Below are 12,103 nucleotides of genomic sequence, written 5' to 3'. Positions count from 1 at the left end.
CCGGGCGTTCGAAACAATCCGTATACTCAGACTAAGGTGCACCTTATAAGCGTGTTGTGGTTTTTACGCGTCATACCTCTGAATTATGATATTTCTTTATTTCAGTTCTTTTGCGCGTTATGCCGTCACGTCTACATTCACACGCGTGTATACGCTTGCAGTGTTATCACTTGGCGCAAGAGGTGCCTGCCTAGGTCAGAATTTTCCCGAATGTTGACGGTGGTTCAAGAGTGAGAGAATCTTGTTCAATGATATTTCTAGTGCTTTACAAATAGTGGTGTACTCTTATATTCTAGAACATACTTCAGCAACGATGATTGTGTTGGACTGTATGATTAGTTATGCATAAATGTCCGTCGCACTTGATCCCTAGATATCATTTGGAATGACTGAAAACCGTGCTCGGCTCTATCGTTGGGCTCTGAGTGTCGCTTGTTTTTCTCGGCACAAGTTCGTCCAATTAAGTCAGACTTTTTGACAGTTTTGGTACTCTCTGGTTTTTCGCCGTCACTACAACGTGTCAATATTTGTCCAACTCGTCGAAAATATTTTCTGCAAAGTGTTGGCCACTCCCCCAGAAAAAAATACACAATGTTTAATGACTGCAAGGGTTGATAATGCAGAATACAAGTTCCAGGGAGTATGTAGAGTGAAGCTGCTTATAATTTCGAGGTATACGCAAGAAGCATTTTGTTCATTGAAGCAATATCTCTAGTAGGACATCAGACGCAGATCGACACGGACAGGACCAGAACTCGTCGCGCATCTTCAACCGCTTTTCTTTTCACTCGCAGTCTGTCCACAATCGACACATGTACATCCTCTCCGAGGCATGTAGCTTGCCCACCAGCTACAAACCGATAGCGATGCTCAGGGTCATTCCGTGGATCAACTCTGACAGCATACGCCAATTTTTAGCTGTGAGTAAATGCAGCTAAGCCATGCCGTTGTTTTTATGTTGACTCTGCATGAAGAGCTCAGTATGTTACTTCGCTTTATGATTATACTGAACGTAGCTGTTCATAACATTTGTATTTTAGATCAAAATCAAACCGATGTCCTACGCCCCAGCCGAAGTCATCGTGGAGAGGGAGGAAGAGAATGACATTATACTGACCTATTCTGGTATATTGAAGGTATGCACGAATCGAATGGTTTCCAAGAAACACTTTATAGAACTATATCTTCAGGTTTACTAGTAAATTGCCTTTCCACAAAACAAAAAAGCCACCCTTAACGTTAGTAGAGACTTGGTAAGCCCGATAACGAAAATGAAAAACATGGTGGCGACCTGCCTCGAAGTCCCAGCACCAGCCTACCTTGACGTCATAAACTTTGCCGGTGTCTGCTCAGGCCTAAGTAATTATTCCTCACTGAAGATCGAATGCATTGCATTCTAAAAGAGTCAGCGACTGAATTTGACTCGTCGAAAACAACTGCGTAGAGTTGTAACCGCTGAAATGTGAACAAGGCACTAAAGAAAATAAAATAATTGTCACACTACTAAACCGGCAGAATGCTACCGGCGTTAAAGTCCAAATTGGAAGTTTGAATTTTATTTTACTTTTGGGTGATAAATGAATTGCAGGAAATATAACGATAAACATGTTTTCAATGTTTCGCTGGTCTACACTAATCCAGGCTTTCCCTTAAGTGTCCCTTTTATGCATTCAAAATTTTAATTGTTATGTAAAGAAACTGGAATAATGTCGAACATATTTTATTAAAAATCAAGCAAAACTATCTACCCAGTAATTTTGAAACCTAAGATAACTCGTGCGAATTGGTTGCAGTGAAGCAAAAGTCAAGTTAAGCTCTTACGTCGACAACCATTGAATGATACGGTCGCCGACACGCGGTGCGATTAATAGCAGTGCTAAGTGTAGATGATACGAATGAGAGAGTTCTTTTGCAAAAGCGAATTTCTAAGATATGGCTGGGTACACCCCACTACGCGAACACCTCATTTCTGCCACACCTCAGGGTTATAATAGCGTGTGCTTCGGCACAAAACCCCACACGTTTCCTTCCATGCTACATGGAACAACTTTTCTTCAAGTATCAACTGCCCTAGAAGTTCGCTTAGCATACGCTTTGTTTCTCACAAGCACAGCTATTGCTACGTTTGTAATGTGGAGCGATACAAAGCCGCACAACTCAATAGCCTGCGTTGTCCAAGGGAGTAATGCAACAGAGCTAATCATTTATTGCTATGTCAGGTATGATACCATTCGCATCCTATGAGAATTGCCACAATGAGCTTTTCTTTTTAATCGGTGACCTGTGCAGATCGAGGGTGAGTACGACGAGCGTGGTGACGGGGCCCTGCCCAACTCGGCATCGACGCTTTTCTTCTTCAACGAGGGCTACTTCGTCGACTACGTGCCCGCACCCGCCTGCATCGGTGACCTCGGCCTCGTAACTGAGGAGCCCTCCATGACGCGAGTCATCGCCGAGACGCAGGTCAACGTAAGCGCTTGCTTCTCCTTCACTAGTTGCCATTTGAGGTTTTCTGTTTTGATTGCGTACTTATTAGTGGCTTGCTTTAAAGAAGGCAACACGTGGCGACCAATATATTGGGTAAGGCGGCGCAATGCTAAGCACGAGGTCGTGCCGTCAACGTCGGCTACTTCCAATGGAAACCAAAGTCATCTTCGTTTTCGCATTTTGGTGGCGCTGATTACACCGCTTCTTTCCAACTCGTCCAGTATGAGTATCATCGGTGATTCGGGATGCAGTGTGGTTGTCGCTGCGTCGGCGTTGAACAAGACATGCGTGATGTACAGGGTGGTCCTTTACGAAAATTAACACGCGAGCGCGTGGCCCGTGCTATGCGGAGGCGGCTTAGAGCGCCAGCAACAGGCAGCAAGGGGAAACACGTCCGCTCGTGGCGTCATCTATTGGCGGCCAGAATAACCAGGCCACGCCTGGCACGGCCGGCTCGATCACGCGCGCACCGCGGGGCTTGCTCCGGCCGTTCCATTCGGACGGAGAGGGCGTAATAGCGGAGAGAGGCGTGCCCGCTCCTTTCGCCGCACCGCGGCGCGCGTGCCCGACCCCTCGCCTCCCCTGCTATGGCTTCGCGCGAGGCGATTTGCGGCGCCTTGGACGTATTGCGTGATGAAGAGTGGCGGAAAACCTCGATGAATACAAAGTCCACCGATGAATACAAAGTCCACCGATGAATACAAGCCCCGCCGTGCGCGCGTGATCGAGGCGGCCGTGCGCCTGGTTATTCCTGCTAGAACTAAAACCCCTCAATCTCCCAAAGTAGCGCCATTCGCTTCCCTCCTCCTCCGCTCGGCGCGGCCTCGACGGTGGCGCCGCCGGTGGTGGGCCGGTCGTAGCAGAAGACGGCTAAAGCGGGAGACACATGGTGTGATTTTCCGTGCGATCTGTCGTACGGCGCGTCGTGTGCGACTTGCCGCATGCGGCGATTCGGGACACATGGTACGAATGACCGAGCGGCGGGTAGCTCCGCCCAGAACCGGCGCCCCTGCGTGGAAGCTCGGAATGCTGCGTAACTTCGAACGGAAAGTGAAAACAAACATATTTGCACAGCTCTCTTGTTTGAAACAAACGATGACAATATAAACACGCCTATGCAAGCACTGTAGACGTGTTTCCGCAAGGCCGCGTCAGCAGTAACGGCTCCTTTGACAGCCGCCGATGGCTATAGGAGCCGGCAGGCACAGCTCGCTCGGCCATCGAATCCGACACCGGTGGCGCTTGTGACACGATCGCTTGTAGCTCGTATAACGAAGCGTCTATGTTAGTCGGCACAACGTGTACACAGTTATCGTACGCTTAATTTGCAGCACATTTGATTTCATTGGCGCCGACGGAAGCGAACGAGCATGCCAGGCGAGCTTGCGATCGCTAGGAGACTGTGTAGGCCGAGCTCGCCGGCCGGCTATCCGAGGACGAGGGCCCATGCCGATGCGTCCGCAGCTCGTAATAAAGCGCCTCAATTCATCAGCGCAATCAATGCCTGAACATTTATGTTTCTCTTAAGTGAAAATACGGTTAGTTTTCTCGGTGCCGTTAGTAGCGATGAGTAAACACGCCAGTCAGGCGAGCCGCTTCGTATAGACGATTGCTGGCGCATCTGCGCTGACCGCGTCCGATTGCAAATCACGCCAACTACCGTATTTACCCGCGTATAACCCGCCCCTGCGTATAACCCGCATCCCTAACTTTGAACTCGGCGGAAAAAAAAAAAAAAAAACTCGCGTATAACCCGCACGTTTACCTGAAAAAAAAAATGAGCGCTAGAAAGATGCAACTGAAAGATGCAACTCACACTCAGTGATCATTTCGTTTTCAGAACATTTATTCAAACGACCGCCACCACGTCACTGGTTATCCGATTCTTAATCGTCGCCGCTCTCACTACTGCCATCCGAGGCTTCATCGCCACTCTCAAAGACGTAGTCGTCCTCGGAACCATCCAAACTATTACTGATCGCACATTTTTTAAAGCTTTTGCGCACCAAATCGGCCGGTATCGCTTTCCACGCATCCACGATCCACTGGCACAGCAATGGAATATCAGGCCTTCGCACGCGTCCCGTCGGTGTGAGGGTGTAAATGCCGTCGGCCATCCACTGGGCATACAGCCGCTTCACGTGTGCCTTGAACGGCTTGTTCAGGCACACGTCGAGTGGCTGTAGCATGGACGTCATGCCGCCAGGTATTATGACGAGGTCGGTGCTGGTCTCGGCAAGGCGAGCCTTCACCGCATCAGTGCAGTGGCCTCTGAAGGAATCTAGTACGAGCATCGACCGGCGTGCCAGCAAGGCACCTGGTCTTCGCTCCCAGATTACTCGAAGCCAGTCACCGACTAGGCCACTGTTCATCCACGAATTTTCTTCCGCACGCACAACGATTCCTGGGGGCAGTGGAATGCTAGGTAGCGTCTTGCGTTTGAAAATGACATACGGGCGCAGTTTCGTGCCGTCAGCCAAAGCGCATAGCATGACTGTGCAGCGCAGCTTGGCATTTCCGCCGGTCAGCACGCTGACTGATTTGGAGCCCTTTTTTTCCATGGTCGTGTCCATCGGCATCTCAAAGTACACAGGTGTTTGGTCAGCATTTCCCACCTGAGACAGCAAATAGCTGTGCTCCTTCCGAAGTGCGATCACATATCGTTGAAAGTTCAACAACTTTTCCTCGTAGGCTTCAGGAAGCCGCTGGCACATGGTTGTTCGCCGCCGCATAGAAAATCCATGCCTTCGCATGAAGCGCTGAAGCCATCCACGGCTTGCACGAAACTCGCGTGGAATGTTCAATTCCCGGGCCAACTTCAGGGCTTCCATTTGCGCCATCTCAGTCGAAACAGCGTGGCCACGACTTCTCTGCTCCTCAATGAACTTCGCAAGCTGCGTCTCGAGGTGGGGGTACGCGCCAGTCTTCGGACCCCGAAACGCTCGCCTGTCCCGGTTCGTTGCTTCGAGACTCTCTTTTTTTCTTCCTCCAGTCGCGAATGCACGACTCGTCGACGTCATGCTGTCTTGCAGCAGCTCTGTTGCCGATTTCTTCGGCAGCGGCTATAATCTTTAGCTTCTCTTTCGCTGTGAAACACTGCCGTCGAGTCGCACTCATGATGCCAAAACAAAGCAGGCAAACAGTGCAAACTGGGGTAAGTACACTAAACAGCGCCTAACGCGAGGCTCAACAATGCTGGCCTTTCGTTGGCCCTTCATCGGCTTGACAAGCGTCGATGACGATGGGGATGGCGGACTACACGGGGAGGCCGCCGCACATTGCGGTGAAGCCGACCCCCCCCCCCTCCCAAGGAAAAAATTCGCAGATAACCCGCACCCCCACTTTTTAAACGCGTTTTTTCACATTTTGGTGCGGGTTATACGCGAATAAATACGGTATTTACTATATCGCACAACGTTTTATAACATGCACTCTTTCGAGGCCACTTTATTCTATCAGTTATTTCGTGTCAGAAACAAATTGCAGCTTATTTATGTGCCGCCGTCACCGGCGAAAAAGGCCTTCGTTTCGACCAGGGAGAAAAAAAAAAAAAAACAGACATCGGAGCGGCGAGGCGCTTGCTCGCCGGCCCCGCCCCGTCGGGTCTACGTGGCCGTGACGTTCGCGCTGCCGGCGCTGTCATTGGTTGCGGCCGCCCGACCGATGCGGCAGTCGCACGACAATATTCAGCGAGTTGGTCGCATGCGGGGCGTGCGATTCGGCGCCGCGTGCGGCGGATTTGGTTGAAAACCTGTTGACTGCTGCTGCCGATGCGCATGGTCGTACGACCGATCGCACCCAAAATCGCACCATGTGTTTCCCGTTTAACACGCTACGGGAGGAAATCCGCAGAAAAGTTCGTTCGAGCCCTGCGGAACAGTTTTTTTAATCGAGATCTTTCTTCGTCAGTCGGTAACTGGCCTTTAGAATTTCGTGTTGGAATTGCGGAAGAAATAGAGAAAATGACCATTATTCAAGGCGTATTTGAGGCGTAAAGCGCGCGACGTTGAGAGTTCGTGTTGCTGAAACACGACGCAAGCACGCGGTGTACTCAAACACGCGCGTAATTACCAAAGTTTCAGGTGTTGACAGCGTGAAAGTATGTGTACGTGGTTTCGTAGGGTTCATTCACGTACCTGCAGGACACTTTTGTGAGAGATTCCGGCTGTGTGCGGTCAGCAATGCCTGGCAACAGGGCCGTTTTTTTTCATTGCGGGGTGCTTTGCTAATCGTGACGATATATTGTTTTTTTTTTACAAGTACTGCTCCAGGAGGGCACATGTAATGGCTAACGGAGGCCTCTGAAGAGCACGTAACATTACACTAATGCAGGCGTCGCAGGGAGTGTTCGCATACAAAATTGGCTGTCCGCGATCTTATACCCTCTTGGCATGCACAGGCTTCGGCGAGCCCCATCCAGCCCTGGTTCTAGCTTTGGTGTTCCCGTTTCCGCTTTGGTGCCCTGGAGGCGCCGTCAATAATACGAAATAATGACAAGTTGTTACAACTAGTAAATAAAATTTATTGAAGGAATACAATCGCACCGAGGTGTCAACTTCTGAAGCAGCGCTAGCGCGCGAGTATTATGAAACGCCAACGAGGAATTTACCGGCCCACGTACGACTTTACGATCAAAGTGCACGTTAAACATCCCCAGGCGAGCTAGATAAAGTTATCCGGAGCCATCCACTACGACCTCCATCCTAGCTTTAGTCGCTTCGGAACGTTAAAAACGTTAATCACCACAAACCAAATATATAAATGCGGGCGTACATTCGAAGCTAAAAGACTGCATCGTAAGTCATAGTGAGCCTTGCAAAAGCGTCGAGAATGTGCTAACTTCTGGTGGAGCTCAAAACACACCCTGAATAAGGTCGCTTTTCTGTCACAGGCCGACTGCAGATGCGTGCATTTCACCGCAAGACGAAACTACATGAAACAAAGAGAGCACATTCGAAAAAAAAAAGTCGAACAACGCGCTAAAAACCACGCAGAGCATGAACACACACTTTTTCGAAGCGGAAGGCGTGCACTAGGCTCAAAATAAGAGGTTGTGAGTAGCCGTGGCCTTTACTTCACTAAGCCGTGCGTTCTTTGGCACTTCCTCGAAGTCAGCCCGCCCGATCCTGCGAATCCACACTTCTTTTTGCGTTGCGCCCGCCGGACGGCAAAGCAAAAAGCTTTTTGCCCTCGCTGTTCTGTTGCGGCAACCGCAGGCGCAGGAGCATGGCATCGCAATTAAGTTCTCGGCCCTGCACACTCTATTACGCTAACGCACTCCGTCAGCCCGCCTGCCATACTTTCGTCGCCCAGGCCCAACAATGGAGGTCGGCGCGCGCTGGAAAGAAAAAAATATACAAAAGCGCGGCGCCTGCTCCGCGCTGGAAAAAAAAAAATCTACAAAAGCGCGGCGCCTGCTTCCACGTGACACAGATTGGCCAATGGGGGAGCGGAGGAGGTTGGGGCGACAGGAGGCGTGGAGGAGGACGCGCCAGGGTGAGCGGGGTGGCGGAAATATCTTAGAATGGCGCTACTTTTGAAAAATTGAGGGGTTTTAGCTAGAACTAGCTGGACCCCACCTCTCCTGGCATCACAGTTGCGCAAGAAGCGGGGCCTGCAGCGCAATGTCTGCTGCTGGCACACCGCGTTTGGTACGGAAGCGCACTGGGAACGTGGAATCACCAACATAAGCCCGGTATTTATTAGGCACTCCTGGCGTACCTATATTAATGCCTAAGCATTCTAGGGCTACTTCCCTCGTGGCTCTGTCCGTCCGTCCGTCTGTTTTTCTGTCTGTAACGCGTTACACAATTCACTGCATGCATATGTACACATGAGGTCATATGGAGATGTATATGAGAATGCCTTATGACTACGTATGACTAATGAGATTTATGATTATTACTATATATAGTGAGTACTGAGGTATAAGGGTTTGGGTAATAAGACTAAAAAGATTAGTTACGATAAGATTAGTTAAGCGTAACGGGGATTAATTCAAGGTAGTTAGGAGTACTGAGGCTAATATATTTGTTAAATTATGAGACTGATCGAGAGTTAATAATTGTTAAATCAACGCAGCCTAATTAGGAATAATTAAGGGTGCATTGAGATTAGTTAGACCTAATTCAGTAATCTGAATTATTAATTCGATACAGACGTCCCCGTCATAACGTTAACTATGCCTAATTAAGTAATTAAGCAAATTATATTATTATAAAAATATCTATGCCTGAATAATTAACGAAATAATTAGGTTCATTTACCTAAAGCTTCACCTGGAGTTCACTCTTTCCGAATAAAGTGAGGTTTATTTACGCTATGGGGGGAGTGGGCAGCCAGAGCTCCGTACTACGAAAAAGTATGCAGAAACTGTACTGGAGTTGTCAAAGCATAAGCCTACCCCCAAATTTCAATTTGGCCCACCCCCAAAGATTAACTTGGCCAACTCCCAAAATTCAAGTTGGCCCACCCCACAATTTCAATTTGGCCCACCCCCTAATTTGAACTTGGCCCGCTTCCAAATTTTAAGCTGGCCCACCCGCAAATTTTAGGTTTGGCCCACCCCGAAATTTAACTTGACCCACTCCCAAATTTCAAGTTGGCCCACCCACAAATTTAAGTTGCTCCACCCCAAGTATAGGCTTCCCCGCGGATTTTCTGTGGACCCTATGTATATCTATGGTTGTTCTCTCTAATCAATGCTTTAATTTTTCCTCATCGCTTATGAAGATGCCATTCCTCTACATATATTATGTTATAATTGTCATTATGATACATATATGATACATTATAATGATTACATGTCGTAAATTTGCACATTACGCATTTTTGTGCAGGTACAATTATACCTTACGCTTTTCGCGTGGCGGACAGATCTTGCTGCGGTACTCGCCAAAAAATGCTTATGCACTAAAATACGTTGGGAGTGCTTATTAACTAGCCGGCATATGTTGGTCCTTAAACGCTTCCAGTGTGCTAGCGTACCAAGCGCGGTTTGCTAGCAGCAGACGCTGCATTTCAGGCCTCACCTGTTGCGCATACACCTGAAGTGGGAGGCAGTCCAGCAGCCGCTTGTCTACTTGCTCCGGCCACCAGTAGATGGCGCTACAAGCGGACGTGCTTCCCCTTGCTACCTGTTGCTGGTGCTCTAGGCAGCCTCCGCAGAGCACAGGCCACGCGCTCGCATGTTCCCCTTTATAAAGGACCACCATGTACGTGTTGACGGCGCTCTGCCTGAACCTGCCGGCACACATTAACTCTATTTATTGTAATTCTTATTCATTGTACTTCCATAGGCTACAGGTATACTGCGGTTATTCAGTAGGTCATTATGTAAACGATACCCGTAAGTAACGTTTTTAGAATTTATTTTCGAGAAAGTAACAACTCGCAAACTTTTTGCGTGTCATTACAATTTAGCAAACCTCGCGTCACAAGCGAATTCGAGGACGCGCAGTGTGTATTGGCAATAACTGTGTTTTATTGACCATGCATAGGGTCTAGCTTTGGATCAGAAGCAGCCACAAGGCGCCAACATACTACGATGCAGAACAAACCTACCCAGCTTCGATTTAATTCTGCCGCATTCTTATGGTTGTTCGTAGAAAATTTCGCCAGAGCTTTCCACTTCTAGATCATTTGTTACACACGTTCTTTTGTATGTGTAATAGCACGCCTTAAGTAATTGCAAAACAGCAAATGGGGATGCTGTCATGACGTCTCATACTACGGATTGTCCCTGATCACTCTAGAAAAGTAATTTGTCATTACAATAGGACCCAAAGAACACATTGCTTAGAACGCCGCACATTGTGTATGGTTTAAGAACGGTTTCTCCTGCACAGATAAAAAATAATTGTATGTTTTGCGAACAAGATTTCCGTTAGTGCACAAACAAGTCTTTTTCGCCGTGGTATTGGTCAGGGAGAAGATTTAAAATGGTTGTACTATGACTTTACCTGGCCGGACCTCCTGTGAAACCCTACACTACAATGGAGCAAAGTCATGCTCAAATCAAACTTTTATCATATTACTTGCCTATCGTCAATCTGATTGTGTGTAAATTATTTTGTTTTGTTTTCCCCCTAATAATGATATACATGAGTTCGAGCACATTACATAGAATCTTGTCATACTGTTTGATTTATTCTGCTTGAACATTTGCAAGCCACTCAACAAAAATTTACAGCAGGTATATTATTATTATTGTTATTATTATTTCGCCGCACAATTAAGCAAATAACGAAATTGGGCTAGTTTCAGTATGTTACATTGAGCAACATGAATGAGTAGAAAGCCACACTTCACTGCAACGTATAAGTACGTGATTTTGTTTGGCCAAATTATTTAGAGAATATCAAAAGCAAACTATTCGTCTAGGCATAAAGCTTGTAAACAGGGATAAGGTGCCTCAGAAAGGCTGGCCGACGTTTCGATAGGAGGACCTATCTTCGTCAAAGGCGGCGACATTCATAAAATATCGGCTTAGACATTACCAAAATATGGCACATTCATCATTCACAACATTCTCTTTACTAACAAGCATAGGTCGGCATGCTCACTCATGATTCGACTCACTGAGACCCAGAGCGACCCGTGAGCTCGGCTGTGTAGAACTTTGGCGAGTTTAAGTCCGAGTGAGCCAGGTTGAGTAGGCTTTTGGTGGTACGACGTCTGAATGAACCGCGAGAAAAAAATTAATTTCGTGCCTGAGTTTGAACGACTTCTCTATATTTTGCCGACCTAAATACAAAAACATTGATTACTCTCTTTAACGTTGCTTTTTAGTACTAACGTAGTTTTGATAGTAAATAACGTAAGTACTAACGTAGTTTTGATAGTAAATAACGTAGTTTTAATAAATAAGGGCCCTGGAGCAACCTTCGCACGAAATAACCACTGATTTTTCTAGGTGTCTTTTTTTCCTCAGGGTTATATGATCCCAAGAGAACGAGTGATGGAAGCTATAGGAATCTTCACGAACGCACCGAGTTTTCTATACGACATCTGGGCATACATTGCGAGAAATATAGGACTCTTGGTTCTACAAACACATCCCAAATACCAGGCAAGTAGGATATCACGATCTTAGGCGTACTTATGTTAGTAGAATGTTTTCCACAAAATAATGTTCAGCTTCAGCTTAAGGCATGGACATTAGTAGCGCACGAATTAATAACGTGGCATGATGATTTGGATGAAGCATGCAGACAAGGATAGGTCAGATGCGGCCTGTCATTATAGCCAACAGGCGTTGCGTCTTGTAACGGCGTCACAACTACACTTCTCATCGAGATCGGGGCTGATCCGTATAAAGCCAGATTCGGTCAAGTATGCTACTGCACGGTCACTGTCGCATCGGGATCGTGATCCGACGATCCCAATCCGTGAATCGCGAATTTGTTTCTTGATCACGATCGCAGGCTGATGTATGCGCCCTCTAGCGCAAAATTCTGGCAACACAAAAGAAATTAAAGGCAGCTTAACAAAGAACATTTCAAAACACTTTTATCAGCAACACTGAGCTGCAAAATTAAAGTATTGTCCAAATTGTCCAGATAAAGAACTTATAAAGCATATTAGAGGAATTTTACTAGTGCTTCTTGCCCACTAA

The 12,103-nt window shown here is 47.4% G+C and overlaps 1 protein-coding gene across 1 annotated transcript in view; it reads left to right on the top strand.

Annotated features, from left to right (window-relative positions):
- Positions 1–11,581, top strand: part of LOC126530315 (sperm-specific sodium:proton exchanger-like) — a 55,076-nt gene extending 43,495 nt beyond the window's left edge. Inside the window, exons 14-17 of the mRNA XM_055070257.1 lie at positions 795–920; positions 1,041–1,136; positions 2,290–2,469; positions 11,420–11,581. Coding sequence (XP_054926232.1) covers positions 795–920; positions 1,041–1,136; positions 2,290–2,469; positions 11,420–11,581 — 564 coding nt within the window. The remainder of the gene's footprint in view (positions 1–794; positions 921–1,040; positions 1,137–2,289; positions 2,470–11,419) is intronic.
- Positions 11,582–12,103: the final 522 nt, after the last annotated feature.

This window comes from Dermacentor andersoni, chromosome 5 (genome assembly GCF_023375885.2).
Source record: "Dermacentor andersoni chromosome 5, qqDerAnde1_hic_scaffold, whole genome shotgun sequence".
Taxonomy (NCBI): domain Eukaryota; kingdom Metazoa; phylum Arthropoda; class Arachnida; order Ixodida; family Ixodidae; genus Dermacentor; species Dermacentor andersoni.
This window is presented reverse-complemented; position numbering and strand designations above follow the sequence as displayed.